Source organism: Saccoglossus kowalevskii, chromosome 6 (assembly GCF_978046115.1).
Source record: "Saccoglossus kowalevskii chromosome 6, keSacKowa6.1, whole genome shotgun sequence".
Lineage (NCBI taxonomy): Eukaryota > Metazoa > Hemichordata > Enteropneusta > Harrimaniidae > Saccoglossus > Saccoglossus kowalevskii.
In genome coordinates, this window is record NC_140646.1 from 38,594,171 (window position 1) to 38,612,725 (window position 18,555).

Consider the following 18,555-nt stretch of genomic DNA (forward strand, 5'->3'; position numbering starts at 1 on the left):
GTTTGAACCAGTTCATACTAGTGCTGTTCGGTTTGAACCAGTTCATACAAGTGCTGTCCGGTTTGAACCAGTTCATACTAGTTTTTAGTAGCTGTTCAGAACTTCCTAAGATGTGTAAATGTGCATCTTTGTAAACTAAAGAGTACTGTCTTATGTTCTTTATGTCTTTTTCTGTAATCTCTGTATTTTGTTGCTAGACACAATTGCATAATCTTCAGAGATGTTTTAATATTGGTGCTAACATTTTTTTTTATTGCATGGAGAAGTTGATGTGATAGATTTTTGTTGTTGAAGACCCTGTATTTGTTATTGCATGATGCTACATTAAGACTGCTTTACGTATATCACTACATTAGGACTGGTATACGTACGTAAGTACATTAGGACTGATATACGTACGTAACTACATTAGGACTGGTATACGTACGTAACTACATTAGGACTGGTATACGTACGTAACTACATTAGGACTGGTATATGTACGTAACTACATTAGGACTGGTATACGTACGTAATTACATTAGGACTGGTATGCGTACGTAACTACATTAGGACTGGTATATGTACGTAACTACATTAGGACTGGTATACGTACGTAACTACATTAGGACTGGTATACGTACGTAACTACATTAGGACTGGTATATGTACGTAACTACATTAGGACTGGTATACGTACGTAACTACATTAGGACTGGTATACGTACATAACTACATCAGGACTGGTATACGTACATAACTACATTAGGACTGGTATACGTACATAACTACATTAGGACTGGTATACGTACGTAACTACATTAGGACTGGTATATGTACGTAACTACATTAGGACTGGTATACGTACGTAACTACATTAGGACTGGTATACGTACGTAACTACATTAGGACTGGTATACGTACGTAACTACATTAGGACTGGTATATGTACGTAACTACATTAGGACTGGTATACGTACGTAATTACATTAGGACTGGTATGCGTACGTAACTACATTAGGACTGGTATATGTACGTAACTACATTAGGACTGGTATACGTACGTAACTACATCAGGACTGGTATACGTACATAACTACATTAGGACTGGTATACGTACGTAACTACATTGGGACTGGTATTCGTACATAACTACATCAGGACTGGTATACGTACATAACTACATTAGGACTGGTATACGTACATAACTACATTAGAACTGGTATACGTACAGAACTACATTAGGACTGGTATACGTACATAACTACATTAGGACTGGTATACGTACATAACTACATTAGGACTGGTATACGTACGTAACTACATTAGGACTGGTATACGTACGTAACTACATTAGGACTGTTATACATACGTAACTACATTAGGACTGGTATACGTACATAACTACATTAGGACTGGTATACGTACATAACTACATTAGGACTGGTATACGTACGTAACTACATTAGAACTGGTATATGTACGTAACTACATTAGGACTGGTATACGTACATAACTACATTAGGACTGGTATACGTACATATGTTATTTTTTTATTTTACTACTTTTTTTTTTTTCTCTATACTTTATTGTACACTTTTGTCAAGATCCTAATAAGGATACGATTACAATAAAGATTATTATTATTATTACATAACTACATTAGGACTGGTATACGTACGTAACTACATTAGGACTGGTATACGTATGTAACTACATTAGGACTGTTATACATACGTAACTACATTAGGACTGGTATACGTACGTAACTACATGGTAATACATTGTATATCTGAGGGCATAATATTTGCTGAGTCTTCTATATTTCTGTAGTTATTCTACAGATATGTGTTATTTACTTAGAATATTCAACTAAATGCTGTGCTTGTAGTATATGTCAGAAAACAGATCACCATTTTATCATTGTAAATATTGACTTTTCTAAGCGTATATTCTCATTGTCAAAAACAAAATACAAACGCCCTCAAACATTTGTCTTTAGAAAGTCAAAAAATTTAAACCTTTTGATGTAAATTTTCTGCACACAAAATTATAATAATAAGTGTTCGCCAATTTGATTGAAAAAAACTGGAAAATTCTGTTGAAAAGTCATGAATTGATAACCTGGCTTTAGATTGTAGTATAAACATTTTCATAGTGTGGTATTGCTTAGAGTTCAATGTGCAGGGTATTAGTATATTTAATAAAACCATGGCATTCAGTCATATTTAAACACGATATTATCACATATATGCCAAATATGGCCACATAGCATAATATGGATATGCATCTTAAACATAAATACATAACCCAAACAATGACACATATACAAACATGAACATAACCAAAACATAAAGTTGTTTCCAAAAAATTGTTAGATATATGCCAAATATGGCCACATAACATAATATGAATATGGATATGCGTCTTAAACATAAATACATAACCCTAACATTGATATCCAAACATGAACATAACCAAAACATAAAGCTGTTTCCCAAAAATTGTCACATAACCTAAACATGAACATGTTTCCCCAAAACTGACACATAAACTCAAACATGAACATGTTTCTCAAAATTGTCACATAACCAAACATGAACATAACCAAAACATAAAGCTGTTTCCCAAAAAATATTACATAACCCAAACGTGAACATAATTTTCAAAACAGTCACATAACCAAACAGTTACATAACCAAACATGAATATCCTTCCCCAAAATTGGCACATAACCCAAACATGGTTGCATTTCCCAAACATATACACATAAATTTGTAACCATTGGTGAATTGATTGATGTAAGTAACAATTATGTGTCACTTCAATACTAGCTATAATGTAATTTATTCCTCATATAATGTCAAGGATGGCGTGCATGCTAACCATCTGTGTGGACTGATTTTGTAGAGATCCTAGGTCAGAATGCTATCCCTAAAATCAAGTTGTACCGGTAAAAATAAAAATGTAGTGTCTCCTGATTTTAAACTACTTTTATTTGTAAAATATGAATTTCATATTACCAAATTACAAACTCCATCACTATAGTAAGATGTTTTTTAAGATCACTATATAAATGTAAGATCATCAATGACACACCAGCATAACTACTGTAAAACATGTCTAAATAACTACATACCATTTTAGCGAATTTGACTCAATGCATTAATTAACTGAATCTTAATTTAGCTAAAGTATCAATAACCTCACTGTGAAAATATGCTTTATTTTAAATTAGTGACATCTTGAATTAGCGAAATTACAGATTAGCTTAATTAGCTAAAAAGGACATGTTTTACACTAAGTTGCATCACAGAAAATCTCTGCATCTGTGGCACATTGGCTTAGAGGGCGCACTGCTGACTGACATACACATATTTCTATGAATGTAAATTTTCTGTACACAATATCATAGTCATTGTTCAATAAAAAAACTGTAAAATTGACTGTAAAGGATGTTTATTGTGAAGAATAGAATAGAATATAGTTTGTTATATATTATGTAAAATATCATTCCATTTCACAGCATTCCGTGCACATGTTAACACCATAAACTGAGTTAGTATAGATAGTCATCATATATCTGATTTGTAACTATTGTACTTTTCTCAATGATGCCCTCATAAAAAGAGTTTTTTTTCTGTAAACATGGTATGAATATAATATATCAACAGTTTGTTCCATGATCCAACCCTAATTATGCAAATGAACAAACATAAATGGTCAAAATACAACATTTTTGAAGGGCCTGAATTGCTGCTTCTCATGGTTTTGATTTTCAGTAAACTGTTTTATTTTCGTCAATATAAATTTTTGTGATTTGATAGTTTGAGGATAATTGACGATATGTTGTGATGCGAAGTTCATTTCTACAAAATGTTGGTTATCCCTAACTGAGAAAATGCGTCTCTGGTGAATATAAAGTGGTTTACAGTTTATACAAATATTTACTCTTTCCATTCACTGCCATTAGTCTGTTATTTGCCAAATATTTCATGTCTTTTATATTGACATTCTTCACTTTAAACACTTTCAAGGAAGCATAAATGGCGTTTATGGAAATTTATAAAATATTTATAAAATATTTTCATTATAAGACCCTTGCACTTTATTTAAATCTGAAAATACAGTAAACAGCAAATGTTATGAATTTATATATATATATCAAAATAGTTGTTATATATACGCTAGTTGATAATTCCCATACAATCATTGGTCAAATTACTGGCATGCATTTAAAAGATGTTCTATATGGACGGTATGCATTCACTAGCCGTCATTTGGAATTTATAAAACAATAGTTTTTATAAAAAAGAACATTCATGAAATACAGTGTAATCAATTTGCTATACCAGCCAGTCAGCAACTGATTTGAAAATGTATTTATTGCTGATGGATGTTTAAATAAATGTAATTTACTTGAATCTCATTCATTTGTGAGGGGTGGAGTGATAAAGACCTGGGGGTAACATGGAGGGTCAATTTGGTACCCCTCTCAAAGGTTCCGTGGAAAAATGGTTGTCATAGAAATCTCGTATTTAGATTCAAGAGTACAAGTTATGATATGATTTCCTTTCTAAATGCTTTCATGACATCAGAATAGTTGTTTTTAATATATAATAATCAATTCTTTGAGTTTTTTAAGATACCATAGGTCTGATGCTAGTTACCTATGACTTTGTAGACTTGTATACATGTATGTTATTGTAAATAGATCACTGTTGTGCAATGATGGACATCTCTCTGTATGCTGTTTTATTCAGTGTCAAATATGTGATGCAAATAAATAAAATTCTAAAGTATTGACTATTATAATACAGCATTGTTTTGTGTAATAGTATGTATAATAAGATTATCTGATAGTTTGACATGCAATTCTGGAAATTCTGTGAATGTGTATCCGTCAGAATTTGTTCATTCACCAACATGATAAAATCTGACAGACTGACTAAGGAAAAAAAACTTTTATAAAATAACGAAAGCCACTGGTAGACGCAAACTGCAGTTGTGTTACCTTGCCTAATCATCGTTAGATGAAAGAAAAGATGTATGAGGGGAAATGTCTGTCATCTTTGTTCCTCCGGCATGCACTGAAACCTGTTTTTAGCTCTCCTCTCATCATTGTTCATTTCGTGGCAATATCTTTATTTTTTATTTCTAGTGAATATTTTTGTCATTTTTGGTAAAAAAATGCTATCTTTAACTTCTTTTTAAAAACTACCAACTTAATTGCTTTGATACTTGATCTGTAGGTAGCTTGGATGAAACTCTGTCAGATTTGTTTATTTCATGACAATATTTTCAATTCTCTATTTTTGGTGAATATTTTTGGTTTTAAAAAATGGTATTTTCAACCTTTTAAAAATCGCTACTCCAATTGCGTTGCCTTGGATGAAATGCCAAAAGGCTGGTCAGTACTTTTCCATCCATGTTTTTGCTTATATATATTGCTATACACCTGTGCAAATGTAATTTAAGTCTCTAAATATAAACATAACCATTTCACTATTCCTTAGAAATTTCATAAATACAATACAATATAAACAGTAATATTAAACAATAATTTAGATTGTTACTTTTTTGAGAGACACTTTTTGTAAACGATGGTGTTCACGATGAACACTATTTGCTTGTTCAATTAACTGGTAACTTGTGTCGTGTGCACGCTCATTCAACAATTGAAATACGAGCATGTCGACAGGTGGGATGTTCGTTAAAGAAGAAACAACAGTTTGGACCGGTTGTCTTTTAGATTTACTGAGAAAGATGGAAACCAGAAGTTATCCTAAAAAAAATTGAAGGTATGGTGGAATTGTTACTCCATTATAAAACGTGTGGAAAATGTAATTGATAGAGCCAATATCGGTAGCTGTGTACTGCATAGTCATTTACAGTGGTCTTCAATCATTTAATTATGTGCGGGATGGTAGGGTACTTGATTTAACTCAAATCCATGCATTTACAGGACCAGAGAATTGCATACTGCATAAACTCCTTGCCGACATCTCTCATAGTCATGATCTGAGTTGCCAAATACAATTATAACTCTGTTAGGCAGAATTCGACAGGAAAATGCAGTTCAATTCGTGTTACAGGTCTGTAGTCGTCGTTTGTTTCCACATACTTTATAACAATAATATTTTACGTCACAAATTTCTGATTTAAATGTCGCATTGTTCGTAACAATATTTTTTTTTCAGATTGAAGAGAAACAATAAAGGATTGTTAAGAATGGACGAGATAAGTTTGCTAACATTGGGAACTAATTTTGTCTTGTTTGTGTATTGTTGGATTAATGTCTTCGTCCCATGTGCCAGACGAGGCCTGGTTTGATAAATCATGGAGGTAACACTGCTCCGTGAGATGGAATGGATGTAGTGCAGATTTGGGGATTGGGGAAGAATGGGACTGGAATAAAGTAAATTTATATCTAGTGAGCAACTTGAAGTTTATCTGAAAAAAATATTTTGTTATGTTTTTCCCAGGAATTGTGCTTGATCGCGAAACACATTATTTGAAATATTTTACATATTAACATTCATGTGCAGATAATGTGTGTTGATATTATTACCAAATTATCAGCGGAGACGCTGATACAAGCCCTTTTCAATATTTGTATTGTATTTTGCGTGAAAGCACTTTTCAAAGCGTTGCGATGAAAATAAACTTTTTCAATACGTGTTTTTGGTGGAAACACTTTATATAATGTGTGTCTAGTGAAACCACTTTTAAAAGTGTTGTGATAATGAACATTTTTAATTTTCTGGTGGAAACATTTTTCAAAATATGTGTTCAGTAAAAGTACTTTTAAAAGTGTTGTGCTAATGAACACTTTAATATGTGTTTTTGGTGGAAACATTTTTCAAAATGTGTATCTTGTTAAAGCACTTTTGAAAGTGTTGTGACATTGAACATTTTTAATACGTGTTTCTGGTGTTATTACCCTATTGCTATACCAAGAAGTAATATAAAACACAATTTATTATTATTTAAAAATGCCAATGTTATCCGTATAATTAAATGAGTACATACCATAATTGCAGCCTAGTGGATGGGAAAGTTATCGCGAATTTAATTCCCTTGAAAGAGGTGAGATCCCGAGTAATTTAAACTGAATATCGTTGATTTCAAATTGAAAAGCCGCAAATGTGCCCTGACTTTTGTCTCATTTGCATATTGTGAAGTTAATATATTCTTCAGTAAGCTTGTAACCAAGGATACCGCAGTATATACAAATAATGAATTATATTGTAAGTGTAACCTAGATCTCAACAATTTACCCTTACGAAAATACATAATACTAGTACAACAAATGCTTAAAAAGTGATATCTAGTAAAAAAAAGTAACAAGGTACATTATTTTGACTTGCTAATTTCACACCTAGAATATGTTTTTATGTGGTGTGTCATAGGAGATGCATAAGTTGTCAGTGGTGTGTACAATCTATAAACTGTTTCTATAATAATCACTGTTTATTTCCTAGAACTTTCCAAAGTTCTTTTTCCGATCTGTACAAAAAATTACAGAAATCACCTGCGTTTGGTTTTAATTTGATGTCGTCATTTACTGCTGAGCGTGCCACCAAACAATCGTCCCACAATCTTTGTTTAGAGGTTTTATGATGGAAAAGATCGGATTGGAAACTCGGTCCGTAGATCCCAATTTCTATCCACAATGTCTTATTGAAATGTTGATATAGTAAACTATCAGCAGCATTCCAGTCTAGAATTTGTCTTCTTAAGGTTTCCGTCGTGTATCTTCTGTTTTCTGGAATGACATTGCGTATGGGGAGATACATAATGTCTTTCCATTCCAAGCATAACTTTTTCTTTAATACAACCAGCGATTCATCTAAGTATTCCCCGATTAATACGAAGTCGAGTTCTCTTTCCAGTTCTACAATTTTTTGTTTCACTCTATCAAGTCGGTATTCTGAGTCATCAAATCCTAAATCAAAGAGCTGACCGTTATGAAGCTGAAACCAAAATTTGAACCTTTTATCGATGTACATTTGAGGCGTTTCCATGAATTTCTCCAACGGATTCCTGTATTTATTTATATGTAAACTTCTATCCACGCTGTACAGATTGAAAACATACTGTAGGTGGTAGGACGGTTCCACTATCACGGTGATATACGTAGCGTTGGGTACCACCGCGTTAATCTCCGGTTTATTGAAACGCACGTAACTCGCAAGAACGTTGTACTGTTTTTTGGTATATTGCAAGGCTTTTGGTTGATGTCTCGGCACCACGGAGCCCATGTTGCGACGGAATTTTTCATCATGGGAAATCACAGATGTGTCTTGTCCAATAGCGAAAGAAAGCTGGTGCTTGTAGCCGTATCTCTGAACCATCGTAGCTACTATATCACACTGTTGCGTATGTGTCCTGGTAATAACAAGTTGACTTGACGACAATTCACCTGTTCCGTTCATGCATGTCATTTCCTTATTCGTTGGAGTTACCCTGGCAACAATGAAAATAATACTCTTTAAGTGAAGACAAACACAAACAGTTATTAACCAGAAAAAACACATTTGCATAATCTGAAATCCAATATGATAAAAACATTTGCATAATCTGAAATCCAATCTGAAATCCAATATGATAAAAACTGACGTATTGCACAGCGTGTATTTAAAATTTTAATTTTACATATTTTATTCTATATTGTATATCATTTTGTAGTTTTTTATTGTTGTTACGTACGGCATATCATTGTGTATTATTTTACTATCACTGCCCTACACTACCCTACAATGATAATATCGTGTATATATTATTTTAGATAATTAGATTCAGCACTATAAATGCGTTATAAATTTCTTATTTGTATTATCACTTATATTGCAGTATCTGCAAATAGTGCTAAGAAATGGAATTCCCAGGGTGCATTTCTTCCCATTCAACAACAACAACAAAGCCTTGCTCTATTTAACAAAAACAATTACTGAAAAGAAGATAACCGACTAAATGCCTAGGTGGAGATTCAACAATAGAAAATAATGGCACCAGGTTTTAAGCCGTGAATATCATTTAATCGTCGTCCAAAACACTTAACTCAAAAACACGTCTTCAAAGAACATGACAATATAATATAAGCAGCACATTGTGAGCAGATCATCATAAGAAATGATTTCTATACTGCCATTCAACCCAACCCAGTATTCAGGCTGTAAACTGAAGTACCATAATGAATGGTACTGGAATAAAGAGTTTATCTGTCAGTGACTAACGCCCTGGCCAGTCCTCTGCGGATAATTTATGTTACTGGATTTTGGAAAAGAGGGAAACGAAAATGACAATGAATTGCGTTGTTGTAACCATGTTGCCTTATTTGTCACCGTTGTTGTAACCATGTTGCCTTATTTGTCACCGTTGTTGTAACCATGTTGCCTTATTTGTCACCGTTGTTGTAACCATGTTGCCTTATTTGTCACCGTTGTTGTAACCATGTTGCCTTATTTGTCACCGTTGTTGTAACCATGTTGCCTTATTTGTCACCGTTGTTGTAACCATGTTGCCTTATTTGTCACCGTATGTTGTAACCATGTTGCCTTATTTGTCACCGTTGTTGTAACCATGTTGCCTTATTTGTCACCGTTGTTGTAACCATGTTGCCTTATTTGTCACCGTTGTTGTAACCATGTTGCCTTATTTGTCACCGTTGTTGTAACCATGTTGCCTTATTTGTCACCGTTGTTGTAACCATGTTGCCTTATTTGTCACCGTTGTTGTAACCATGTTGCCTTATTTGTCACCGTATGTTGTAACCATGTTGCCTTATTTGTCACCGTTGTTGTAACCATGTTGCCTTATTTGTCACCGTTGTTGTAACCATGTTGCCTTATTTGTCACCGTTGTTGTAACCATGTTGCCTTATTTGTCACCGTTGTTGTAACCATGTTGCCTTATTTGTCACCGTTGTTGTAACCATGTTGCCTTATTTGTCACCGTTGTTGTAACCATGTTGCCTTATTTGTCACCGTTGTTGTAACCATGTTGCCTTATTTGTCACCGTATGTTGTAACCATGTTGCCTTATTTGTCACCGTTGTTGTAACCATGTTGCCTTATTTGTCACCGTTGTTGTAACCATGTTGCCTTATTTGTCACCGTTGTTGTAACCATGTTGCCTTATTTGTCACCGTTGTTGTAACCATGTTGCCTTATTTGTCACCGTTGTTGTAACCATGTTGCCTTATTTGTCACCGTTGTTGTAACCATGTTGCCTTATTTGTCACCGTTGTTGTAACCATGTTGCCTTATTTGTCACCGTTGTTGTAACCATGTTGCCTTATTTGTCACCGTTGTTGTAACCATGTTGCCTTATTTGTCACCGTTGTTGTAACCATGTTGCCTTATTTGTCACCGTTGTTGTAACCATGTTGCCTTATTTGTCACCGTTGTTGTAACCATGTTGCCTTATTTGTCACCGTTGTTGTAACCATGTTGCCTTATTTGTCACCGTTGTTGTAACCATGTTGCCTTATTTGTCACCGTTGTTGTAACCATGTTGCCTTATTTGTCACCGTTGTTGTAACCATGTTGCCTTATTTGTCACCGTTGTTGTAACCATGTTGCCTTATTTGTCACCGTTGTTGTAACCATGTTGCCTTATTTGTCACCGTATGTTGTAACCATGTTGCCTTATTTGTCACCGTTGTTGTAACCATGTTGCCTTATTTGTCACCGTTGTTGTAACCATGTTGCCTTATTTGTCACCGTTGTTGTAACCATGTTGCCTTATTTGTCACCGTTGTTGTAACCATGTTGCCTTATTTGTCACCGTTGTTGTAACCATGTTGCCTTATTTGTCACCGTTGTTGTAACCATGTTGCCTTATTTGTCACCGTTGTTGTAACCATGTTGCCTTATTTGTCACCGTATGTTATAACTTACAAATAAAGTAACTTCAACGAGTGGTGTCGTTCCTGGACATTCAACGACACTGATACAATTAAGCCAATTAATATTGACATTTTTTGTCGCCAATTGTGATTCGATACGTGGTACTACAAAACTTACCTTTGAGTCTTTATATTACCAAATTGCTGCCTTTCTGGTTGCTTCGGTCTAATCCAAGTATCCAGGAAAACAAACAGCCATATAGCAACGATTAAAATCACATATGCCCTGATATTGCACCACCGCCCTCGACAGTATCGCTCAGGCCATATCATCTTGAGCGATCGTTACTGCAATCAACTAACGTATGTACACCTGTAATAAACACGTGGCCTTGAATTAGTTCATGTGATGTGATATCAAACAAGGCGAAGGTATACGATATTAAAATTAAATTGCGTTTCGATTAAACTTGTGAGAAACTTCACCTGACTGTCAAATTTGCATTGAGGTGGTTGATATTGGTTGTCATTTGTTCCTTTCACTACAATACTGACCTATATATAGCGAACACGACTTTTGTAACTTTTGTGTTAACGACGCCTATTCTATTAAACCGAAATCAATTGGCGAAAGCTCTCATTGTCAGTACGCTTGTTCGTGAAATTCAACGGTACTTTGTTTGTTCTATAATTTGCCCTAAGTACACAAAATGAACAATACCCCGACAGCGTTTGATTATAAATGCCTAGTTCCCGTGAGAGATCCTAACGACGCGGTCTTCTCTGACGGGACAACAAATTGGTTGTATTCTGTGAAGGATTGTATGTGTTCAAATCACAGCATAATAATTTACCACACAGATAAACACTGTATGACAGATCAAACACATAATATATCAACTTAAGTGATGTGGCCAGTACAGATATACGAATGGACAGCATGATATATAAGATGTACCTGTGTGAGTGCAATTGAGGTTACAGCAGGGGGGAAACTTAGTTAAAGATTGACCTTTGATTTAGACATTCTCTAAAACTTACTAAGCAATGCATCATTTGAATGGTTAGAGATATTGTGCAGTAGTACACATGTCATGCCAATGTTTGTGGCGTCTTTAAGTCTGTTCAATATGTTCGTGCATTTAACATTCATTTCAGTAATAATATGACATAAAATAATTCATATACCCTGAGCAAAAAAATCCCCGTCCCGAGAATAAATGTGTCTGCAGCATTTCCCGGTCGAACCTTTAGTGATATCACCTTGTCATCGTTCATAACAATATATGAATCTCATCCCCTGTGAATAAATATGGTAAGCGTATCAAACAAATTCGTGTTTTGGTCCTTGTACGCGTCATCATAGCCATTAACTTCAATAGAATTATGTCCGCTATAACCAACAGGATATGCCAGTGATGTGACTTTTCATTCAGTAAGTTTGTTGTCAGGTGTATTTAGGGGTTATAGTTATCGTTATTCATTATCAAAAAAACAATAAAAAAAATAAAAAACACGGATACTTGAAAAAACATTACGGGGGTTGCATCTTTGATAAAGTTATAATTTGCAATATACTCAACAATAAATGTATACCTTGTAATGTTCACATATTTCAGTAATATTCTCTCGGTGATTGTACACAGGTGGTTGTGACAATACAGATGTACACTACCCTGTCAAAAACGTTATCCCGTATTGAGACAACGTTTCTTAGTAGGAACTAGTCCGAGAAACAACTAGTTCGAGCTGTATATCCGTCCCATTTTAAAGACCCGGTGTTATGCACCAGTGATACATCGAGTCATTAAAAGCACATCATAAAACGACCGATTCAAAGCGTAGCCCACACAATAACGCGATTATTTGTTTACATATATGGATTTATTATAATGTCATACGGCATTTGCAGATATCACAAAATGATGGTTATTTTCATGTATTTTCAATCCAATACATTCATTTCCAGTAATTGCATATCTCGATCATATACACTCGTGGTTCGCTGCAGTGCACGCATATTTACTTGCATTTGGAGAATCTGACGAAATAAGTACGGGTGGAATTCAATCTTTAGCCAAGCATCTTAACGAAACGTAAACATTTCACTCGTTAACTAACCTATACGCAGACAACTATAGTACATTATGCTATCTTCGGCAAATACATAGACACAACCAACACCCCCCGGGCAACTCCACCGTTCTCGTATCTAATAATATCCCCTTTCAACATAACTTGGATTTATATAATACGTCGACAAGGAAATAGAACAATAAAACAACTATAGTACAAACCTGATGCAGGAACGATTCAATCTTAACTTTTCGTTAACTGTGAATTCTTCATGTAGAGGTTGAGTCTGTACAGGTAAGGTCAAGTGCGAGTTTTGTGCATATCTCTAAATATTGACTCACCGTCCACAGAACTAAATTCGTTATTCATTGAGACTGAACGCCGAGGTAACGAGCCACATGCGGTGGTTCCCGACCAATGAATGAATGTTGAAAACATCACATGACCTCGAGAAATGTCTATTCTTCGAAACACCAATATATAATAACACCGTTGATTCATTACCCATAGTTCATAGTGTCGTATTCAATGTAGCGTGACTTTGGGGGCAAAACGCAGTTCCTTACAAAAAACGCGTGATTCATAAGACATGACCTGAAGCTGAGAGTATAGATAACAGTTATTTTCGTCTGAACATTCACTTTATTTGAACGCCATTTACCGCAGGTGTTGTTTGTCCGCGTGTCACATTTCACCAATCCATTTTAAGAACACCTTTTACTAGGCTGGTTCGGCGATTAGCTGCGCATTGTAGTTCATTTCTATATGCAAGGTTTTGTGTCAGGCTAATATTATCTGACATCGGTCACCCTGGGTGTAGTATTATTTATCAGACACAACACTGTCTCCAGAGAGATCATCAGTAACATAACAAGAACAAAATAGGGAAAACAAAACAAACAAAAAGGGAATAACATACAGATATATAATTCGTGTTCTCCATATAAATGAGTTGATGTTGCTGACTTGATTGCATGACAATGCATGTATTTGGAACGAAAGGTCATTGATGCATAAATTGAATAATGTTGGTCTCAAATTACAGAGCTGTTTTACGCCTGAATGTGATTTAAATGTTTCAGTTGAACCTCCATTAGTGTTTACTTTGTATTGTACTTTACTGTACATACTTTTGATAGTTGTGTACACATTGCCCTAATACCATACCATAGTATGTTATGTTGATCTATAAATAGTGGTAACCTGGTATTTAGAATGCCTGTAAATAGTTTTCCAAAACAGCTTGAAATTGATATCCTTCTCCAATTTGATGGATTGGATTTAGATCCTGACTTATGAACTGGGACTATAATGCTTGAATTCCATGATTCTGGAAATTTGTTTGAAGAATACACAATATAAAACAGATTTTGGATGGCATTTGGTAGATGTACTTGTCCTAACAGTGGGTCCATATTTTGCTTGTGTCTTTAGTCTTTATCACGGATGATATTTTAGTAATTTCTATACATTTGGTGTCCTTTAATTTGTTGTTTTTTGATATTAGTATTTTATCAACACAGAGGAGCTACGTTTCCTCCCATAAACTTGCGACATGCGCCGCCAAACAGTATCGCAAATAAAAGTCGACAAAAGCAGAATATTTCCTAACATCACATCATCTATTGATAATGTTTATTAAACCAACACGGGATTTAGTGTTCTGGGCCACACGTAACTCCAGTGGGAGCCATTCTTCAGGTCGAGCGACACTTTGACGTCACTGGAGTAGGTATTCCCAATGTATACTTTCGTAAAGTGATCAAGTCTGCTTCAGACGTGTGTGTATATTGTTAACAGTCTTTTGAGAGAAATATACAATAATTGTGCTTCCATGCATGTAGGATTTATGGGAAAATATGCGACAACAGTAAATACCAAGAGGTCCATAGCAAAGTACTGATGGTAGCAGGCGGTCATTTCCTGGCATTTTAGCTGTTCCGCTTTCCGAGGGGAGTTCTACAGTGACATCATTTAGCCAAGTAATGTTTTCCTCGTTCGACCTCAATGGTTGTCAATAGAGATACGGACAGTTTAGCCAGTGGCGGATCTAGGGGTTTCTTGGGGTCCCCATTGGCGATTTTATAGTTTTGACTCCCCCCCCCCCCCCATAAAAAATCCTGTATCCGCCCCTGGGTTTAGCCACCTAAATACCCGTGAAACAGCTTCAATAGATAACTTTTGTCACATTGTTGCGATGGTGGAAGTTTAATAAACGTACTACAGACTGGAGATAGTTTCGATTTTGTATATTTATCTTGTATTCATTTTTTAACAAAACAGCAACACCGCCCCCATTTTGTTTATTGTTCATTATCAATCTTGATGTGAGAATTCAAAATATCTAAACTACTAGGAAACGAGACGTCACCACTACATAGGTACGACTCTTGCAAACGCATAAAGTCAAAAGACGATTTTGAGAATAGTAAATCAGCATCACAAACTTATTTTTCAGAACATTGACATTCCAACTAGCTGGTTTAACAGATGAGCTTGAATTAAATTTCATCGGATGGGCGTGCTTGTGTGGCTGCATCTTTCAAAAAAATGCAGAATATATACATACTAATATACAATCTCCATTAGTGGTACTGTACTAGTCTAATAATTAACAAATTTGAAAGAAAAATTTGAAGAACCAATCATGAAATGAAATTGTTTTCAAAAAGAAATTGTGATACTCAAAAATGTGGGTGTTTGTGTCAGGGGTCATTGTCTTTAGTGGCACACAGCTGCTTATTGGAAACGTAATTATAGCATTATCAAACAAAACAATCACGATACAATTGATTACGATAGTATAACGTTAGTTTTTTTGGTAAACGTTGTAATGACGGTTACAAAAATAATTATGCGACGTACTTTTGAGATATCATAAAATCGATCAGTAAAACATGACATAGAAACGATTTATAATTACGTCATCATAGCATATTTTTTTAAAATGCATTTATCTTATTAAATGTCAGTTTTGTACCATCAATAAATAATTTCAAATCAGTGTTTTTATTCAACATATATATAAACGTTTTAATTTCAAAAGTTATGATAATGCATTCAAATGTCGTTTCATAAGAACTATTTAAAATTACAGACAAATTGGGTGAGTTTTTTTTTTGGTTATTTGGATAATATTTATAATATTGTAAACATAATTATGCTATAAAGTTGGACTCAATTTTTGTTTACAGTAACCTTCTTGAAAAAACGTCGTGATCGATCGATGATATTGCTATAATGTCGTTTTCAATCACCAGCTGTGTACTGGCCAAGATTTATTCACTAACAGATGTAACTATCGTGAAATCACGATTTTTTTAAATGTGAGATCCGTAGGTGCTTGTGTTCGTTGTATAATATGTGGGGAGGCATATTAAGGTCTACACCTTTTATTTCTCGTTTTGTTTAACTTTAGTTCCGTCCTTTTTTACGTCCATATTTTACATTCTTAGAAGAGAGTTATATTATAATCATTGCCCCCGTTTTAACACATTGAAAATTTTAATCAAATATGTTTTACTACGCCACTATTCTCGGGGCGGACATCCGGGCATTTTCACCGCCTGACAACCATCACAGTGAACACAAAGACCGAAAACTCTCAGAAAACGGTATTTTGGGATAGTTGTTGATACTCTCTTGAACAGTGTAACAAGATTACCCTTGCGTGTGCAACATATATATATTCGGTTGTTCAGGATTACTTTAAGGTTGAGTTTGTGCTGTTTTCTCGAATTTAGCTATTTTCACCGGCACATCGACCGGCGTTCCGCAGAAGCTTGCGCATCGCCCATAGAAATACATGGTACAGTGGTGTACGTTTTACCAACGTCTTGTGACGTAGCTCCCTTGGTCGTTAATTGCCAAATCAGTAGTAGTAATCAAGTGTTAGTGCGCCCTAGTGTTAACACATAGTTTGCTCTTAACTTTATCTGGTAGTTCCATGGTTCAATGTATGCATCGGCTTATAGCTACGAAGGCTGAATGCTGTTTTTATTCTGGGTAGTTTTATGAACGCACGTGGTAGAGAATGTGAACTTGCGCTGCTTGAAGCAGGTATATAACATATTCGGGTACTACGTTACTCGGCATACTAAATTGATTGGTGAACCAGTCGTTCGTGAGTTTCATTGTCAGTTTTCTTGTCTGTTAACATTTCATAGATGTCTTGTACTATACGCATGTTTACCAAGATGACACGAATTCATATTTGTCCCGCCCACCTTTTACAACAATAAACGACATGCTTGGTACAAAACAGAGTACATTAAACTCTCTGAAATTGCTTATTATTGACTTGCTTTGTTTGTGAGATCAACGCATGCGTATATTAGATAGTTTACCCCATACTCCGCTAATACCTGTTGACAAAATACATTTTCATACGAGCAAGACCGTAAACTTCTCTATCCATTGTTACATTACCAGAACTACACTTTCGATTGGATGCAATTCGGACGACGATAATGAAATGTCATTTACTATATTGCTATAACTTGGTATTAAAAGGACAGTAAAGACATTCCATTATATATAACAGGAACGAAGAAATTCTAATAAGTTTGTGACACTTCAGAAAAATGCGGGTTTCTCTTTTATTCCTGGAGGAAATAAATGTATGACTGACGTTCGACCCAATAACGCCCTCAAGTTTGTTTTCAGAGGCACCGAATCACACGTTGATTTAAATATGAAAGTTACTTAATTTGTTTTGTATTTGTACCACCAGAAATAGCGATTGTGTTTGCCTTAAGAACGCTTTTGTTGATATATCTATATACGAACAATAGAGTATGATTTATCTAGCAATCATAGCAGTATTCGAATCATTAAATTAATGAAAAACGTTAATGTACATGCGCTTAAAATGTCATATATATATACATGAACACATCCGTTTATTCGGCCACTGCTTCAGAATAAAAGCAAAGCCACCATTAGAAAACCGCGATTAGAACAGTGTGACTATGTCTTTAATTCCCTCCTAACCTACATAGCAGATTTTAATCAAATATAGTATATTGAATCACCAGATACATAAATATTGTTTGTAGCTGAACTTTTTTTTATCTGTAATTCGCATAATAATTACGTGGTATTAACATGTTCATTGTGCATTGTGCACATGTTCATGTTCATGTTCATTGACTGCGTCAACACTCGCCCCAAGGCTCTCCAGGACTCGACTTGTCCTGGTCTACTCACCAAGACCAACTAAAACTCTCTTTATTCATTTTCAAAACTCTAACCAATTACAAAGCAGTAAAAAGACTCTAAGGCGTAACCTTCAATCATAAAGCCAATCACACTAAGTACTGAATACGTCATATCTTTTGATTAATCGTTCACTACATTAATAACTACGGATACCAACTGTCAGAAATCGTAGTCAGAATAGCGACGGTTATCTCGTAATTAGTTCCAAATCACTGAGTCGAGTTCCGTCCAGGACATCGCCTGCCTAAAAGATGACAGACATAACACAGCAATTCGCTAATAATCAACTAATTAAGTCGGTCAACAGATACGCGAAAACTAATTCATGACATGTCCGTCGATGTCTCACTGAAAGCGAGAGGCCACGAGATTTGTTTTGGTGTTCAATTTTCTCCCGCCGTCACGCCCATTTTCTCTTAACGCACTGT

The 18,555-nt window shown here is 35.0% G+C and overlaps 2 protein-coding genes across 4 annotated transcripts in view; one reads left to right on the plus strand and one right to left on the minus strand.

The window, feature by feature from the left end:
- The window catches only part of LOC144352033 (DENN domain-containing protein 11-like), a 25,163-nt gene extending 24,536 nt beyond the window's left edge, over positions 1-627 (plus strand). For both annotated transcript variants that reach the window (XM_085500880.1, XM_085500881.1), the window contains exon 8: positions 1-627. This exon is cut by the window's left edge and continues 193 nt beyond it. In XM_085500880.1, the coding sequence (XP_085357006.1) occupies positions 1-6 (6 nt within the window). In that variant the 3' untranslated portion in view covers positions 7-627.
- A 6,315-nt stretch (positions 628-6,942) lies between these two features.
- LOC102807709 (galactosylceramide sulfotransferase-like) lies at positions 6,943-13,312 on the minus strand. 2 transcript variants are annotated; one of them, XM_006812834.3, is made up of 3 exons: positions 13,129-13,312; positions 11,010-11,204; positions 6,943-8,448 (listed from the first exon to the last, which is right to left on the minus strand). In XM_006812834.3, the coding sequence occupies exons 2-3, from the start codon at positions 11,162-11,164 to the stop codon at positions 7,446-7,448; spliced, it is 1,158 nt and encodes a 385-aa protein (XP_006812897.1). In that variant the 5' UTR covers positions 11,165-11,204; positions 13,129-13,312; the 3' UTR covers positions 6,943-7,445. The 2 variants fall into 2 exon arrangements, with proteins under 2 accessions (XP_006812897.1, XP_085357008.1); XM_085500882.1 differs by having other exon boundaries at positions 13,249-13,298.
- Between the last annotated feature and the right edge of the window lie 5,243 nt (positions 13,313-18,555).

Bases quoted from the DNA above. Each gene is read 5' to 3' on its own strand.
- LOC102807709 (XM_006812834.3), bottom strand. From the start codon at position 11,164: ATGATATGGCCTGAGCGATACTGTCGAGGGCGGTGGTGCAATATCAGG. The intron at 8,449-11,009 runs GTAAGTTTTGTA...CATTGTTGCCAG, and splicing joins GGTAATATAAAGACTCAAAG to GGTAACTCCAACGAATAAGG.